This window comes from Neolamprologus multifasciatus, chromosome 4 (genome assembly GCF_963576455.1).
Source record: "Neolamprologus multifasciatus chromosome 4, fNeoMul1.2, whole genome shotgun sequence".
Lineage (NCBI taxonomy): Eukaryota > Metazoa > Chordata > Actinopteri > Cichliformes > Cichlidae > Neolamprologus > Neolamprologus multifasciatus.
The window spans coordinates 29,947,345-29,967,083 of NC_140442.1; the positions used below are offsets into that span (position 1 = coordinate 29,947,345).

The 19,739-nt window shown below is 39.9% G+C and overlaps 1 protein-coding gene across 4 annotated transcripts in view; it reads left to right on the forward strand.

Annotated features, from left to right (window-relative positions):
• The first annotated feature begins 978 nt into the window (after positions 1-978).
• The window catches only part of tnnt1 (troponin T type 1 (skeletal, slow)), a 28,988-nt gene continuing 10,227 nt past the window's right edge, over positions 979-19,739 (forward strand). The window contains exons 1-8 of one of the 4 annotated variants that reach the window (XM_085157399.1): positions 979-1,115; positions 8,401-8,428; positions 8,535-8,548; positions 8,915-8,977; positions 9,187-9,204; positions 10,908-10,928; positions 11,391-11,412; positions 11,526-11,586. In XM_085157399.1, the coding sequence (XP_085013525.1) occupies positions 8,403-8,428; positions 8,535-8,548; positions 8,915-8,977; positions 9,187-9,204; positions 10,908-10,928; positions 11,391-11,412; positions 11,526-11,586 (225 nt within the window). In that variant the 5' untranslated portion in view covers positions 979-1,115; positions 8,401-8,402. The remainder of the gene's footprint in view (positions 1,116-8,400; positions 8,429-8,534; positions 8,549-8,914; positions 8,978-9,186; positions 9,205-10,907; positions 10,929-11,390; positions 11,413-11,525; positions 11,587-19,739) is intronic. The other 3 variants (XM_085157400.1, XM_085157401.1, XM_085157402.1) reach the window with 3 other exon arrangements.

Sequence of the window (19,739 nt, forward strand, 5' to 3'; positions counted from 1 at the left end):
AATGTGGCCACCCTACTATTAAATATTATGCCACTAATAGAAATACTTTTCTTTCTTATTCTCATTTAAAATGTCTCGCTTTTAATAAATAATTATCTGAGTCTTACAACCAAAGTTTTCATCTGATGTAAAATGTATAGAAGTCCATTATAGTATTCAGTAAACACACCCTGTTATAGTATTCTTTCCTTTGGGAAGGTACCATCAGTGCAGTCTGCAATTCTGTTGAAAAAAGATGTTGAATCTATTTATTACTGGAGATAAATAATAGATTTCTGTGCATTTGTTTTATACGTGCATTAAATTAAAATCGGTTTTGTCAGTTAAGCATCTTGAGGCAGAGGGAGGGGGAGTGGTTCCCTATTTTTGAGTTGACAACCCTATTAGTGAGATATATGTAATTATATCTAAATTAGGTTGTTTTATATTTTTGCTAAGTACTGTTTAGAATACCAGAATAGGGAGGATGGTGTAAGTTTAAGTTTATTATAAAGGCTTTATGGCTTTTCCTATTTTACCATGGTGGGCCGATCAATGGTCGGGCTGATGTTTTGTCCCAGTCCTGCCCTCCTCCAAAGGCAGCGTGTCGTGGTACAGGCCCCGTACAGAGAGAGACGGGAGCCGGAGTTAAATGCGAGCATGATGTGAGCTTCTGTAGTAGCAGCTTCTTCTTGTTGTGTTCAAACAGTTTGACTTAGTAAAAGAAAAACACTCCTCATCCACCCCATCCATCAAACCCACCCTCTCTCCGTTTTATCACCCCTCTCCACCTGCCCTGTGGCATCCCTCCATTTGTCCAGTGAGGTCATCCCTCTGTTCCATCTAATCCTGCGAGGTGCTCATCTTTCTGCCTCCATTTAATCCGCCTGTGTCCCCTGGCTCCAGCCACACATACACATGTGCATGCTTTTGCACACAGTTATTCTTGTATTGTATAGTCAGACACTCAGTAATTCTCACAGCATGCACACACGCACAGTCATTCAGATAGCACGCATGCACTCATTGTGCCACGCCGCCGCTCTCTATAAAACTGCCCTCGTCTCTGTACAAAAGCCATTCTGTCTGTCCCTCTGTTTGCCTTTGTCGTCTGCTGATACCCCATCACCACACAGGTATGTCTTTCAGGTTTTTAATGAGATCTTTCTAGGTTTTATTCTCACGAGTTAGCATAATTAAACAGTTAGACAGTTAAACATCATAGAGTGCAAATTTTATAATCTCTTTTTTCTAATTTGATTTTTCTGGAGTTTTTTTCCTCTGTGGGATAATATAAGTAAAACTAAATTTAACAACACTGCAGTTTTTGCCGACCAGCTACTGTCACTGTGACGGATGAGACTCATCATCACTGGTCATTCATCCCTGAACAAAGGAGAAATCTGTAAAATACGAATATTAAAATCAGCGATTCAGGCAAACTTAAATGTGTTAATATGAGAGAAAAATCCAAATAAATTTTAGATTTGTTACTGCACAGGACAATTGTTAAGGCAGCACAATTAAGTGTTCAAGGAGAGGTCAAAAGTCATCAACACAGCACAGTTGTTGTGTAGCTTCTTCAGAGTTTGCTGTCTGACAGCAGATTAACTCTTATGAGTGTGTGTGTGTGTGTTGTGGCTTTGCGGTCACTGTCAGCAGCAGACACAGTTGCTGATAGTCTGATATCAGACTGGTTCATTTAGCACTCAGATGATGTACTAACAAGTGTGCACAAATGTGCTTGTGGTACATTTCCAGCATCATCACGTCTGTTTCTTTCATCACCCGGTTAGTCGCTATCCAGTGTTTTTCAGGCCTGGATTGTTCCCGTGTTCAGTAGAGCCTTTATTACAAAACAAACAACACAGTGGAAACGTGCATGTTCTCCCTGTGCTTGTGTCGGTTTCTTCCAAGTATTTTGGAATCTTTCCCACATTTGGAAGATATGCATGCCATTCCAGTTGGACGTGTGTGAGGTGGATAAAGGGCATGGAGTACTGTATGACTGAAAATAGGGCTTGTAGTCTTATAGGGGTGGGGAAAAAATGGATACTATGTAGTATGGTGATATTTTGTTTGCTAATAATGTATGGATACAGGGACAGCAGAAATCGATACTTTGTTACAAAAAGGTTTTTGTGCTCTGACTTCAGAGCATGTTGATCCTTTTTCTGAGCAAGAATCCTGACATTCCTTCACTGTCCAAATGTGTTTAACTTGTTTTTGGCAGCAATAAACATGACAGTTTACTTATTTTAATTTAAGACATGTTTTATTTTAATTAAGTTTAAAACGTTTTTATTTAATGTAAAATTATATTTTGTTTTAATTTACTTTCAAATTCTTCAGTTGCTGAAGGGGCTGCATAGTTTTCATAAACTGCATAGTTCAGAATAGCTATAATTGTACCAGATGGTTGATTCAGTTAAGTTGGACTAGACTGTAATACAAACCGTTCAGTTTGTCAACAATCAAACTGAAATGAGAGAAAGACTGAGTGTGAGACTTTGATATTAGAGAAAATGAATATTGATAAAGTTTACCTTTATGTGCAGAATCTGAATATCGCAAAATCCATCCATCCATCCATTCGCTTCCGCTTATCCTTTTGTCAGGGTCGCGGGGGGCGCTGGAGCCTATCCCAGCTGTCATAGGGCGAGAGGCGGGGTACACCCTGGACAGGTCGCCAGTCTGTCGCAGGGCCAACACACAGAGACAGACAACCATTCGCACTCACTTTCACTCGCACATTCACACCTAGTGGCAATTTAGATTATCCAATTAACCTATCCCCACAAGCTGCATGTCTTTGGATGGTGGGAGGAAGCCGGAGTACCCGGAGGGAACCCACACAAACACGGGGAGAACATGCAAACTCCACACAGAAAGACCTGATGGTGGAATTGAACTCAGGACCTTCTTGCTGTGCGGCAACAGTGCTAACCACTGTGCCAGTATCACAAAATATTTTTAAAAATTGCAATAATATCGTATCGTGCGTTAAGTATTGTGATAATATCGTATCGTGGGATGTATGGTGATTCCCACCTCTATAGCCTAAAGTACTTTGAATGGTCAACGAGACTAAAAAGGCGTCTCATTAAGAAATAAAGTTACACTCCTGTACATGACACTAAGTTGGACACACAACCTAAAAACCACTGAAGCAGAGATGTGCTGACAACGATGGATACACGCCTGTAAAAAAAAAGCTTTTAAAAAAGTTCTGGAATCATTTTTGTTTCCTTTTCCAAACTCTTTTGAGTATGACAACACAATAGCTCATACTCAAAATAAACTAATGATATATTGTGCTGTGCGCTGTGCATGACACACACACACCTGTTGTCCTTGACTAAAATTAACCCACTAAAGCCTCTGCTAGTTGCCCACTGAAACTTGACCCTTCTCCAGATCCCTGGTTTACTTATCCTCCTCCATTCAGTTCCAAATATGCACTTTCCAGCTAAACCGGCAAGAAGTGTTGAAATATAAATATTTAAGGAATCCAATTGTCATTTCTCTCATTACCATGCGCCATAGCTTTATTCATAGGCTTCACTGCTGAATTAGGAGTCAAAAAAAATTCATAATAAAATGTCACTACCTTTCTATGTGAATGCAGCGTGAGGGCAGCACAAACTCTGGGTCCACTAGGGCTCACAGCTGGGCCCACCCAGATGTGGGCCTACAGTCACAGTGGAACCAGTAAACCAGTTAAGTTGGTGTTCATTCCAAAGCCACCTCAGTCAATGCACTGAAAACACTTTTGTTATTCTTGCAGCGAAGCACAACACACTCGCACAATGGGAGAGACGAGCTTGTATGATTAAAGTTATACAATAGGTTTCCCATCGTGGTACTTTCAGACACTTTGATACGAGTTTACATGGAGGTTAATACGTTTTTCTGTCTGCACACCAACGATATCTCATGCTCAGTTCCTGTTTTCATTGTTCCCTGACTTTCAAAACACGCTGTTCTCGGAAAATATTATTCACATATTTCATTTGAATCCATGAGAAAGTCTGTTTGAAGGAGAAATAGCTGTAAAAATCGGCTGGTACAGCTGCAGGAAATGTCACTTCATAAAATGAATGATATTAATGAAGGATTTTACATTCCTGATAAGAAGTGTTTTGAACAAACAGTTGCTCTGCAGCTCTATTTAAAAGGTGTTAATTAACCAGTTTTATAAAAGCATTAAAATAAAAGTTCAAATTCATTAAAAATGATTTTAAATGAAATGCAATCCAGCTTCATAACTAGGGGTGGGTTTGGATCAGTGTTGGTGAAGTTACTTAAAAAAAAGTAGTAACTAATTACTGATTACTTCCCCAAAAAAGTAATCCCGTTACTTTACTGATTACTTATTTTCAAAAGTAATTAATTACTTAGTTACTTAGTTACTTTTTAAAAACACGATTTACAACCTGAATAGGTGATAAAGTGATAGATCTTTCAGCCCAATTCTACTTTTTCTGCATAATCCATCAAACAAAATGTAATCAAATGGAAAAGTCTCTTTTTAAAAACTTGTTTTATTAGTTTTAATCTTTTAACTTTATGCATCAAGCAAAAATTTAATTATCTGCAACATTCTCTGACTGGAAGAAATTAGTTTAACATTTAAACCGATTTTCTGCACATTCCAGCACATAAAATAATTTTTTTTTTGTGTTTACACTCAGTCTTTCAAATAGATGCAAGTAAAACACAGCAGGAAATAAATAAAGTCAAAGACTAGCGGTCCTGTTGCTCTATTTTCACCTGTAAAGCAGGAGTGGGGTAGGCGGAGGGTTACCCTGGTGCAGGTGTGCAGCGGTCAGTGGAAGAATCCGCGAGTTTCTCTGTGAGTTTCCCATTACGTCGTTGCGTTACAAGTAACGCGTTACTGCCCATCTCTGGTTTTGATTATCCAATATTATCCAAGCTAGAATCGATTTTAATTGGATAATATGATATCGATTCATTAAAATCCTGAATCGATTTTTAAATATAAATTTATTTTGCCCAAAACGCCAGAATCTCAGGTTAAACCTCACAAAAGTTTGAGAACCAACAAACAGCTAAAAACTTAAATGAGAGCAGGTCGCACAAATCCACCGTTATGTACAGCACTGTCGTTTTATATCTATCGATCTTTATATCTATCTTCCAACAAGAAAGTGTCATTTCTGCTGTTCAATACTGGAGAAATGTAAACTTTTTAAAATGATGCCAAATTGCAAAATGCTCAGCTGTGTCTAATCCATCCTCTGTGACTTTGCTCTGCTTCACATCAGGTAATACTTATATGCTAATTCATGGTTTTCTTCCATTTTTGATCTACTGCAGAATATTCTTAAGGTTATCTGCCATAAGTGTCCGTTACTGGGATTTTACTGCTAGTTGTGTTATTTTAATTAACAATCATGATGCCCATCATGTGTTTTGTAAAAGATGTGTAATATTGTTTTGAATGAACATAGCTAAGAGGGTGGACAGGAGGGACATTACATGAAAGGCCCCTTCATCCAGCATTTAATAAATGGCGTGGACACAAGTGCTAAACAAGGCCTCTCTGCTATAAAGAGTCATCAAAATCCCAGAAAGGTTAAACCTCCTTTCCACGTGAGTGTGTGGAATTTGCTTTATATTTTGTACATACCAAATGATTTGGAGGTACTTTTGGCATATGATCTTTAAGTGAGACTGAATCTTTATAATATTTTGATTTAATGATGAGTCCTTTAAGATGAATAATTACGTCTATCCATGATAGTGTTTTGGATCAGTACGTTTCTGGAAGTTATATATCATGCGCTAAGCTAAGTTAACCTGTGGCTAGAGAAAATTAAGGCCATGCTGCAACTCCGAATGCTGTGGCTGATTTATGTACAGGTAGGGCTGCTCAATTAATCGAATTTTAATCACGATTACGATCTGGGCTTTCAACGATCATTAAAAAATGACTGAGCCGATTATTAGCACCTCCCTCATGCTTTACTCTCGCGCTGCTCCGTGTTGCAAATCGAGCGCACCTCTCTGCATTTCGAACACGCGTCACAACAATTGAGGACCCGAGGGAAGTTCGGAAAGCTAAGCAGAAGTTATTTGGAGAGGAGAGTGACTGCTGTTGGTTGAAAAGAGGTAAAAAAAACTTCAGTGGTGTGGAAACATTATGGGTTCAGAGTCAGACGTGGATCAAGTAGACACAGTGTGTAAACTTTGCTACAGTGTCGTAGCTGCACCACAGAGCAACACTGCAAAGTTCACTAAACATAGATGTTTACATTTTTCATTTATTTTTATATTGCAAACATTTGCACTGTTATCAGTATTTGCACACTATTTTATATTATTTTTGACAATTTTAAAGTCATTATTCAACACATTGTTATTGTTAAATAAATATCGTCAAATAATCGAGATCTCAGTGAAAATAATCGTGATTATCATTTTTGCCATAATTGAGCAGCCCTATGTACAGGCCTTCCTCCAGATTTTAAGATGTAGCATTAAGGAGCCGATGGGCAAAGCTGTGGGTCTAATGTTGGCGCTGCATCACAGGGGGAGGAGAGGCCACAGCCTAGAATAACAATTCTGCCTCTTTCAATTCAACTGCACAAATTCATAAATGACTCAAGATGAAAGGAAAAGGACCGGGCCGCGATGGAAATGGTGATAAACGGGTCTTGTTAACAGACTGGTCTTCCTACATGGAACTTTTGTCACTCGTTGAAGTTTCAGAAGCCCAGTCTGTTAAAACTTAAAACTAAACAGGAACTCAATCAAACACTCTTTCAAGTTCTCCCTCACACTGTGTTTATACTGTAATGTGCAAATGTGCTGAGCCACCATTACCACATTGTAGTTCCTAAATTATTTTGCTTTGTTGGGTCAGTTTTCACATTTTAAGGGACTGCTAACGTGACACACCGCTTACAAAGTTTAATCAGAATTCCTTCATTATTTTTTGAGCTATCATGTTTACAGACACAATGATGCGCATTAACACAACCAAAGACACAACCTCCTACGTGCAGGTTCTGAGGCTGGCTCAAGACTTTTGCACAGTACTGTATTAGGGCACACAATAATGCGACAGGGACCGGAGCCCCTGAGATGAACTGATGAAAGAGCTCGATAGTTATCTGGCTGCTTGCAAAATGCTCGTCTGAACATTTGAAGCTTGGAATTGAGCCACCTCCACCACCACCTTTCCAAACCACACCTGCTAACCTGTCAGACGCACCACTGAGAGAGTGCACTGAGGTCAAACATCAAGAGAGAGAAGGGAGACGCTAGAAAGTGAGAGAAACCCGATCTCTCCTGCTCTTTATGTGTTTGACCCCTGTCACATTCTCACCTGTTGACACTCCATCCATCTCCAACGGGTCCCCCTGCCAGGACGGTGTCAGCGCACACCCACTGTGGATGTTTGTCTCTGTTCAGGGTTTTATGTCAGAACAATGGCAGCTCAGATGGATGGTGTATGACTAAAAGCGTCACGATGGGGATTGTGTGTTTTTCTGTCTCCAGAGTGATTAATCGCACAGAAACGTTAGTCACCTGTGATTTAGTGAGGACGACAAATGGTCCTTTGTTTCCATAATCCAGCAGAAGCAGATTTTATATATATATATATATATATTCATATTTGTTTTCTTCATCTGTCACATTTGGTTGCAGTCACTGCTTTATTTTACACGTCTACAGGACAAGAACATTGTTTTGAAATGTCACGTTTCACCCCTGGTAGCCATTTAAAAACTTGTTGTTTCCCTTTTAAAGTTACATTTTTTTTATCTATTTTCATCGTCCAAGATAAACTGTAGAGTTTTTGGACATCCCTGTGTGTTTGCTTGTTTTAATTCTGGGCAGCCCGTTGTATACCATCAGTCTCCATGAAGGAATAAAGTGTTCCTTTGTCCTTGTAGGCTCTGCTTTAAATGGGGCAAAATTATATAACGGCATAAACAGGATCATTGCAGTTCTCACTTTATTGTATTTGATTTTTATGCTTCTTTTAGGGATCCAACTAATCATTTTTGACTGAGTCAGTTGATCCCCGGCTCCTCTAGTCTGCATAGCAACGTCTTTTTGGGCTCTTATGGAAACCCACCCGGCAGCGAGGTGCTTTCACCAGAGTGTGTGGGGCTTGTAGTAAAAAGAGCTGTGGGTGCTCCATTAGAGTCGAAAATGAGACATAAGTTCATTTTACCATTTCCCCTGACTTTCAATTTGCTTTTGTATTTATTCCTTAATTTTAAGATGAAATAATAATATTTTCTTTTCAATAATAAAAACATTAATCACTGCACTCTTTTGTTTTATAAAAATGCATTAGTTAGTTATGCAATCAGTTGGAAAAAGTCTTTTGCATTTATGTTTAACATCTTGGCGTCATCATCCTGCATTTTCATTTTGTTGCAGGCATGTCAGACGCAGAAGAAGAATACGAGTGAGTGAAAGAGAACTTACAAGAGTTTTTCATTTGATGTCACCATGAGCTGACAGGCCTACTGATAAATATTGGTTTTCTCTCATCCTTTTTCTCACCTCTCCAGGGATCAGACTGTGGGTAAGTTCAGTCAGATCGGTCCATATCAGTCACACGCATGGTGCAGTAAAACCATTATGCCTTAATAAATATACTCTTTGAAGTCGAGTAAGTTAAATGTAAAAACCTCAGTAAAAACTTTCCTGATTATGTTGTCATTTGTAACTTGATCACTTTGTCCATTATTGTTTCTGTTGGTGCCAAAAAAGTCAACAAACCAGGGTTCGCTTTACAGCAGGCCAAGACATGTCCACCTTTTAAATACACGATATAATCAGCATGGGTCTTTAATGTGGACACATTAAATCAGACACATATAGTAATATAGTGACTGTACTATTGTACACACATCTGACTTGGTCTTTATCTTTGTTTTCCTTCTCCCAGAGGTTGAGGAGGAGCAGGAGCCTGAGCCTGAGGGGGAGGAGCAGGCGGAGGAAGATGGAGGAGGTAAGGTGTTGGAAAAACTGTTTCCATTGTGAATGGATGAGAACTTTTCTCAATCTCCAGAGATGCTCTCAAAGAGTTGGCCAAGCACTCTTATTCATAAATGTGCGAGTTGCGGATGAACTGACCTTTCAATTTTCCCTGTGTCCTTCTTTCCCTCGTTTCCCAACATTGTTGGCTAATATTCTGCTGTTGTTCTTATGGACCATCAGAGCAACAAGAATATCAAGGTAAGGTGATTCACACCAGCTTGAGCCTCAAGTTTGCCACATTTCATTTCACTAGTCACTCACGTATCAGCAGACTGAAAACTTTAAATGATTCAGAGTTAGCCCTACAGGCTAGTTTAGACACCACTTGTATATACACACACATATCTATCTATCTGTATACACACATACACACACATATATATGCTTGTTGTTGCAATCTGTGTTTTAAAGGAGCAAACACTCAAAACAGAAGTTAAATATAATATTTGTTTGTAGAGTGTGCCGTTTAAAGCTGCAGTAATAAATGTTGCTTTATTGGATCAAGTTATGTATAATGTGACAAGCTTAGCTCATAAAAACAAATGAACTGGGAATTTTACAAACTCTGCAATTGCCCTGTGCTCCGAAATTTAGTGACTTTCAGTTCATTGTTGGGGTTTTACGGACCACAACTTTACTGTAAGAAGCTTTTTACTGTCCAGTACCACAAAGCAGTTAGACAAGTTAGGAGCTAAGTGTGTAATTAGCAACTAAAGCTACAGAAGCTGTCCTTAGGAGCTGGGTTTGCTTGATACAAATGGATATAATTCATTTGAATACCAGCTGGATACTTATAACATGAAAGAAGCACATTACTTCAGTTTTAAAAGCTCAGTGAAACATCATAATATTATATGAAGCTTCTGTTTTGGAAAATTGTTTCCTTTTAAAACTTGTACTGTGTTTTCATTTCTTCATCTGGAACCATTCGAAATATTCTGGCGTTCATTATTACACAGAGTGCAAAGTGTATAGATGTGTTTCCTGCGTTTCCAACATGAAATCAGTTCGACCTCAGAGAACGTTTATGAGTCAAACTAAAACGCATGCAAAAACATCTGCATTTTGCAATAATGAATGCTCACAGAATATTCCAAAAGGCTACATTTCCCACAGCCACCATGAGCCAGTGTACTGGCTCTAGTTGCATGATGGGAAATGATAGTTTTAAAGCAATAGCTAAGCATTTTGGAATATGTGCTTATTACTTGGATGCTAAGATTAGATGAGATGGTTGATAGAACTCCATCTTTTAGTAAAAGCTACAGCTAGCTGCCAGCTAGCCATAGTTGGCTAGCTAGCTAGTTTTTTCCCCAGCTCTCGGGCTAAGCTAGCTAGCTTAGCTTAGCCCGAGAGCTGGGGAAAAAAACTAGCTAGCTACCAGCACCACTAAAATGAGTTTATCAGTGTCAACTTACAGAAACAGTGTTTCCACGTTTCCAGTCTTGGGCGTAGATTTGTATTTACAGTACAACTTTAAATACTCTAATCCAGGTATTAACTAGAAAGGTAATTGGTATATATTCCAAAAATAGCAAAATCCTGCAGCACTAGATATAACCTGGAGCTTCTTCTGGTCATGTCACACCTCTTTTCCCATTCATTTATCACGTTTTTTTCCCTTCTATTTTTATTTATTTATCTATTTTTTACTTTCTTTTGTTTTACACTTCCTTCTTCTGGATCTTTACAACTTCATTTCTTACTCGTCCGTATTTTGTTCTCCTTTCAATTTTTGTTCCCACTGTTTTTCCTTCCTACCACCTTTTTTGGTTTCTGCCTCCTCTTTCTTGCTTTGCTCATGTTCACATTTCACCCACAATTAACCTTCTTTTCATTCCATATTTTCGTGTTACCATCCTTCCATGCTTCACTGTGTCTTTATGTGGATGGTCCTTCAGATCAAGATGCCCAGGAGGAAGGTGAGATCTAGTAGGCGTGCAGTTCCCTGAAGTGGTCACACTCATCACTTTCTGTTGGCACTGTATTTACGTCATTAATTATCTAACACGTTGAGAGCAGGTTAACTTTTGTGGTTCTCAGTGGACTCAACAGTTTTAACTGTAGCCTTTGAAAGCTATGTTATGTAGTTTCCTAAGTTATTACTTTCCATATGCCTCATTTTCTGGTAAAATCTTCCAAGACAGCCTAATACAACCTATGTGGTCAAATTGTAGCGGTTTAGTGTACCCAAGCCCAGGTTTTTAATAGTATTATTTCACATTTTGTTATAACATTTAAAAAACCCGTGTTGCATTTCTTTCTCACTCCCATGCTTGCTGTGTATTGAATGCAACATTTTGTATTTGACTAATGACAACCAGTCATTGTAAACACTTTTTACTCATATAGCCATTTGTTTTATCTTTGTTTCTTTTATTCAGAAGAAGAGCGCCCCAAGCCCAAGTATGTTCACTCCATCTGTTTTTCTTTTGTGTTTTGTAGCAGAAAACAGATGTTCTCTATTCATTTAAAGAACGGCAGTCTCACTTTGAATCTCTCGTATGTTTTACCTTCAGACCCATGGTGCCACAACTTGCTCCCCCAAAGATTCCTGAAGGAGAGAGGGTGGATTTTGATGTAAGTCACAAACATGATATTAAACCAAAACATCTTTGTAATAAACGGCTTCTACTGCAGCCGTGCCGCAGCCACGCCCACCACAATCTTTATATTCCTTTTTTAATTTTCTTTTTTAATGTCATCTTAATCTTAGTCAAGTTTCAATTTGGAATTATTTCTGTTTCCCTCACTGTCCTTGCATATTCCTAGCCTGTAACCAGATCCAATCCCTTTGGCAAACACGTGCCAGCCAGGGCAAGAATAAGTTTGTTAATATCTGAGACTTGCTGCTGTTTTAGGTGTGCAAATTGACTTTAACACTGTGTACATACTCTTGCAGCATTTTAAGGACATTTTCTTTTAAGCGCTGTGCCTCAGATTGTTCTTTCACATCTGAATCGAAACTCAGTGTGTAATATTATATCTTTCTATTCTATGAATACGGTGTTCCTCAGGGACTGGTAGTAGGATCACATCTTTTTGTGCACATGCGTCAAATTATATATATATATATATATATAATGTTATTTATTATTATTATGCCAGAAACATTCATCTTCCCATTACATTTAATGATTCCTGCAGCCTGTAGTCTATCTAAGATCTATCAACAGATATGCTACATTTTCTGAAAACTGTAACTGTCCCAAGAATTTAAGTTTGGGTAAACTATTTGAAAAACAGTTTCTGGCCAGTGCAGCACTGTAGTGCAGCTGGTAACTGATAGGTTTGTAGCTTAAACCTATTCGCTGGAACGTTGAAGACAATATAATTACACAGCAAAGCAAGACCCAAAGTAGGCAAAGTTCTTCATGTTACTCATGCATGAGGGAGACCTGCCTGGAGCCAAGTGTCGTTCCACCACTTGACCTCCATCAGACTCTCAGCCAGGTTCCCCATAGCACTCCTTTTATTGTGGTTACATGAATATGCATAGGGTCATTAACATATAACATCTTACATAGGTATACATGTGAACAAAGGATTGTGTGTGTGTGTGTGTGTGTGTGTGTGTGTGTGTGTGTGGGGTCAGAGCGTGACCCCATAAAGACTTCCCTAAACCTACTGGTCTGGAAAGTCCAGCAGTTCATCTAAACAAAGGGCACTTAGCCTAAAACAGATATAGCTACGTTTATCCTACCATAAAACAATAAAACAAGGTACGACCTCTTCCCATGCTCCCAGGATGTAGGTGTGGATTCCAGAACACTCTGGAATGCACACCAAGCCTTTGCAGCCTGCTAAAGATCACACATCCTATCACTACACAATTGATTAAACACCTCTAAGCATATATGGTTAAATATTTCTAAGCATAAATGACAATCAACATTGCAAAACCTAACATTCCCCCCTTTTTGACCTTTATGCGAGAAAAGTTCCCAGTTATGATCACCTCATGTCTGAAAGTTTCAATGCAAACATTTTTATACTCAGCATATGTCAATCACCCTAAATTACTGTAAAAGTACACAGTTTAACAAATGTATTAGCAGTTATCCCATTCCTCATTGATCTCATCCAATGGCAAACTGCATCCTACGAGCAAACAAATGAATTGTTAAGTTAATAGTTAAAATAAGAAAGTAACATTTTCAAAAACATTCCAGCTCTGCGATGATCACCCATCATCTGTGCAGAGTGGTTTTAGTTCGGCAGGGCGTCATGAATGTCTCATCCAGTTGTTTCCATCACTGTCCATAGGACCAGAGTCCAAATGTATGTAGAATAGAAATTCAAACATACCAGTTGGTTTTGTTGTTTGTCAACATGGGTCTCAGTTATCTTGAAAGCTGCAGGCCTTGTCAGCACTCTAGTTTTATGGCCTCTACCAACCCCCATCACCTCACTTCAGGCCTTCGTCCTGCGAGGGAGATACTTATGACTCCTCCATTGTCCATGCTCTGCAGAAAAACCCCTCTGTGGAAAGGGTGGTGGGTCCAGTTATCTTACTGCTGTTATGATCCCAGCAGTCTTCAGAGTGTCATCATATTCACAGTACAGTGGCACAGCATTAGGTGATGTTCATAGGAAACTGCTGCCATCACCACCATAGCTTCTGGTTCATGTGCTTTTCATAGAATCATGATGTCATCCTCGGACTCCCCCTGCGCTGTCGATGGAGCTTGGCACGCTCCCCTCATCCTTCAGGTGCCCGTCTGTTGTCCACAATCTCCTCTGTTGGCCTCTGGAAATCCCCCTTGGCACAGCTCTCATTCCAACGCAGCTTCAGTTCCTTGCTGTGGCTCCAAAGTCTGATCTCATGATGGGCACAAACAGCTCGACCTTTGACCTCAACCACTGCCTGGGCTGTCAGCTATGCCTGGAATGGTTCTTGTTTCTCACTGGGCCTCTGGAGATTTCTCAGGAGATCCCTTTCAGCAATACTCTGACTGCTGCACCTATATTTCCTTGCTAGGAGGAAAAACTTCTATTTGGAGAGCATGTCAACAATCATCAAACCACATTCTTTAGTTCAGTGAACTTCACTTATAGGCCATCAAAGCCTCATCTGAACATGGATGCACCACTTGCATAGGTTAAAATACCCATAAATGAACTGTTAATCACACAAATCACTGCAACAATCATAGAAAACATTGTTTCATGTTAATCCTGGACCCCTCCTCTTGACGCATGGACACTCCCATGAGTCAACTCATCAAACCTAGATTCCTGTCTTAAAAAAAAAAAAAAGGTTAGCTAGATCATGTCCCAGGCAACATCAGGGTGTCTCCTCCGGAGTAGCTCCGTAACCCTGCAATAAAAGATGTTAGTGTGTTTTGCATATTAAGTTTTCTTAACACCTGGCTCTGCCAGGAGCCTGCATACACACCATCATGGCCTGGAAAACAAGATCTGGAAGTGAAATCAAACTTCACACCTATAAATAATTGTATCATAAGAGTAATAAAGCATTCAACATCAGCAGGACAAGTGTCATGTGCAGGTTTTCTCAAATCAGTAAACTACAATTATTTCCATAATTTGCCTCAGACATGGATCATCCCATGTACTCAGTTAACATTAATGTAATCGGTGACTTCCCTTAAGCAAAGTCACTCCGCTCATCAATCACTAGGAGCTCAAAAGTGGCCAGCTAATGAGCCCCATGTTCAACTATTCCATAAACACTGCATCTCTTATTTGTTTTTCTCATGTCACTTGTCCGCTTCTGCTGAATCCTCTACATGTACTCTTAGAAAAACAAACATTAGCAAAACACATTGACCATCCCGGTGGTCAGACACAGGTCGACAGGTTCCAGAGGTGCTATAAAAGGACCATAAAGTTAACCATCCATAGCTGTGGAAAGAAGTGACACTAGTTTTCAACACAGGAAATTTCTCACATGTTATTCACATTGTCAAAGTAACCTTCACATTTTCCCAAAAACACAGTGTAACAGCATCACCACTCATAACCTGTAAACACAGTTTTCTTCACACATAAACCCAGAAATCCTGTAGTAGGAAAAAACATCAACCAGCTGTCCTGGTATAAATCACATGATCAAGTCACATGAAGAACTATAATGCTGTAGAAAAGAAAATGCAAATGTTAGCGCTGCGCAGATGTATACACTCTTTCTCACAGTTTCCTCTGTGAGCAACACAAGGTAGTGAATAACACCCCTGGTAGATGCACAGACACAGAAAGTGGCATTTAAAAGGTTAAATCATCACGCAACCTCGAATGTTGCTGTCATCTTTCTGCTCCTGTAAAAGGAAACACACATAGATTCATCCACCCTTTTGTCCTGTCAAGGTGGAGGTTAACCTTGAGTAGTGGTCAAGCCTTGTCAGCTTCTGTCAGCTTTTACCAATCAGTTTTTTTTTTCTCTTTCACTCATTCATTCATACATTCATTCTTTCTTTCTTTGCTAATAGTGGAATCGATCGTCGCATGACGTTTCCACTCTCAGCAAAATGACGTCATTTCAAAAAGAAAAAGAAGAACTTTAGCTCGGATTACCTCGCTGAATCCTTTTTGGACAGGAACTTACTTTCTAATTGTCCCAGATAAGTGACTTTCTCCTGAGCCCATTTTAATGTGGAGAAGCTCACTTGTAACAATTTTCTCGACGACGTATCGTATAGCGCTTCTAATCGTGCAGATCTGCTCAAACAGAGATTATCAAACAAAACTTTCAGTGCACTGTGAAAGTATCAAAATAAAAAGGCCTTGTTACGTCATGACACAAGCTCCTCATCTCAGGAGGGTAAATCATACCATCAGCATGGTTTATCATACCATCATACTAATTGGCAGGCTCAACTTCACAACAAAAGAAAAATCATCAGCTAGATTCACTCCAAACCAACCATCAGCTGCACAACACACAACATAAGCCTAATATGTTATTAGCTATGAGTTTAATCCCCAGGTCTGTGCTCTTCACTCATTTAGGCCACACACCCATTTTATTCAGTTTTCCTTTTTTCCTTCATCATAAAACATGTGACATGTTGTCATGCACTTCACAAAAGAAGTTTGTTCTGACGTATTCAGAGTTGTGTATCTGGGTACAGGATTCACTCGCACATCAAAACAGGAAACTCAGTGTTTTAGAGTCTCCACTCAACACACAACAAACTCCAACACATCCCATTCACTCGTGCTAGAATTCAGTCACCTTTCCTCAATCTAAGAACGATCAACTAATTTGCATATCAGCTATTAACCCACTAAGTTGACAGGACAACAGAAATGCATGTTCAAAATGTTATCACAAAAATAGAATTTCCCTCATACAGTAAATTACTTGTGCTGCATCAATCAAGCAGGAAGCATCTCCCAATTTACTGTATTAACAACTAAATTTATTGTCTGATCACTGGGTGGTCAAACCAGAATCCTTTTTTTTTTTCACAAAAGTTAAACTGTTGTCCTGCAACCTAGAGAGTTAATTGTCAGCATTGGATAAATTCAGTATTTGATAACAAGTGTCTGTTAAATTAACACTATTTTAACACTGATGAGAGACAACAAGCTGATCTTCATTGCATGTGTGTTTGTGTTATTAGGCAGGTTTAATGCATGTCTGTGGAGCTGCATCTCCAGCAGGGCATGTTCTTAAAGCTGCCTTTCCTACACATTTCTCTGCTATTATTTGATCATTTCTTAACTAATGTGCTATGAGTCCACTGGTCTTTGCATCACACGAGGTGACTTGGACAAGATGATAAACAGACTCACATGCTCAAGATGTTGTCTAATCTTCATGAGCTCTCTTGTGTTTGTGTTAGTAGGGTTAATGCATGTTCTGCTTGTGTGTGTGATTTTGTATATGTTTCTTTTTTTTACAGTGTTTCAGACTCTTTCACAATTTTCCAACTTAAGCAGTCAGTTTTCTTTCCCCCTGGTTTGCTAACCCAAATTTTGATTTCCCATATTAAAAACAAAATTCCTATGTGTTCTCACCACTCCTCTCACTCTGTTGTCCTCTCCCACTTCAACAGTCCAACAGCAGGCAGTTGTCCTTCAGCTTTGTCCTGTATTTCACTGTCTCTTCTTGCCATTTTACTCCAAAGGTGGCAAATGTCAAACTCCAACAGTCTCCTCAGTTCTCCTCAAATGTTCTTGTCACATGCACAGTGAAGTTGCAGCTTGTTGGGAACACAGTGCCATTCATCCAATCAGGCAGGATGATGGGTTTGCTCTTCTTCTCTGATGCTGTTTGTCCACACTGCTGCTGCTTGCTGGGTCTCTTTGCTCAGGACTTTGCTGCTGTCTCTTTATCTGCCATGTCATTGCTCTTTGGAGCTGCATTCCTTGTCTTCAGGGAGGAGTGAGAGCTCGCTTGTGAGATTGAGAGACACATGGAGCTGTAAATAAGTTAGCCAGAAACTTGGCCTGAACGTTTCCAATGATGTTAAACTATAACTTTCTTCCGACCGCTGCATGTGGAAAATTGATTCAGGTCTGCTTGTCACCTGAAAGTGACAAACTAAGACATTTTCATTATTATTATCACTGCTTAATCAACACACATCTCTCTCTGTGTGTTTTTGTGAACTCTCCTTTCTTAAAAGCAGAAAATGAGATTGTAGTTGCTCTTGGCTGATCAACACAAAACCTTTTTTCTATGATTATTTTTCATCTACAATGTAAATTTTGTCTCTATTGTACTATTTTTTTTTTCTTCTTTACAATAGCTGGTGACCTGCAGAATCACCGCTCTCACAATCAGAGGCAATTACTTTTACACAGCGCACAAAAACACTGTGACGTCAGACACATTCACACTCACTTTTTTCATCTGCGTAAATAAATCATTTGGCCAATGGCATGTGCCATGGTGATCCATAAATATGATCACAAGTTTATTTAATTATTTTCAACCCAACAAAACAAATAAACAAAAACATGATGCTGATGCTATGAACTCTCTACACACATGAGTCAAGATGCAGGAAAACTGCTCACGGAAATGCTGCACACTCCAGTTATCACAGTTATCATAGTTCTGTTTTCCTCTCTTTGTGGAGTTCTCAGCCAGCTCCTGATCTGATAATGTGTAGCTTGATCATCAGCTCACAAGAGACCACAATGCAACCTCACACAGTGGTTGTGTGCTTTGCCCCACAGTGGCAAAGACTTGCACTTTCATATTCAATTCAGTTTCTCCATCATGTAATTTTCAGCTGTTTCATACAGGGTTCAGCATATTAGTTGTTTTCACAGGTGTGCTCTATATCTCAACAATGGCTCATAATAAGACGACAGTCTTTCACACAGGTCAAATGCCTCTATGCACATCATTAGTTTAAATATTTACCTATTTTACTTCATCTCATATGTCATTGTACTATCTATGGTCTGGAGCACAGGCTGTTGTCGATCAGGGCAAGCTAAAGAATAAACATTTTGTGTCAGCAAGGGGTGGGGGAAAGCCATTCACCAGAGCATATCTTAAGTGCTGCTGATGTGGGCTGGCCTTCTCCACACGCTCTTCAAAGCTGGTGTGTTTTCTGAAAACTTCTAACATTTGAATCTCTTCCATTTATAAGCCTGTGATTAACCGCACGGCTCAGGTCCGCGTGAAACCCGCGCGACCGTGCTCGCGTGAACCAGCGCAGCTAAGGAGCCGTCGCTCTCTTTTATTTAAATACTTTGCGCTGCCAAAGTCCAGCGTAAATGTCTGTCACCCTCTGACGCACTCTTGGTTGCTTAGGAACCCATGATAACAACAACAGCCGGTGTCACAGACCACGTGTTCTGCTCCGCACCCGCTCACACAAACACACTCAAACACAAACACAACAACAACAACAACAACAACACAAAATAGGCCTACTCCGGACTCACACCGGACCGCTCGGGACATTAACCCAGTCTTTCGGGACCCTAACCCAGTTGTGGGACCCTAACCCAGTCGCGCGACAAAACCCAATGAAGGGACGCTCGGGACACAAACCCAGGGCGATTTCAAAACCAGACACTCACCGGACGCTTGGGCCCTTGGGCGATTTTACCAAAACCTCTTTTTTCGGGACCCTAACCCAGTTCTGCGGTTATAGAGTCGCTCTCTCAACTTACTCGGCGTTGCTTAGCGTGTAATATAGTCTCGAATCCCGCCGATCGTCATTCATCAAGGAGAGAAAACAGACAGCTAATCCACCTGCCGATGACAAATTCTCACGTCTCGGGACTTTACTACAGGAACTTCCTGGCTGACGTCAGTCTTTCAGCGTGTCTCTTCTCCCCTCGGTGAATGTCGACTCCAGGGCTCCGGCTCTCGAAGGACCAATTAATGATAGGTTTGTAGCTTAAACCTATTCGCTGGAACGTTGAAGACAATATAATTACACAGCAAAGCAAGACCCAAAGTAGGCAAAGTTCTTCGTGTTACTCATGCATGAGGGAGACCTGCCTGGAGCCAAGTGTCGTTCCACCACTTGACCTCCATCAGACTCTCAGCCAGGTTCCCCATAGCACTCCTTTTATTGTGGTTACATGAATATGCATAGGGTCATTAACATATAACATCTTACATAGGTATACATGTGAACAAAGGATTGTGTGTGTGTGTGTGTGTGTGGGGGGGGGGGGGGGGGGTCAGAGCGTGACCCCATAAATGACTTCCCTAAACCTGCTGGTCTGGAAAGTCCAGCAGTTTATCTAAACAAAAGGCACTTAGCCTAAAACAGATATAGCTACGTTTATCC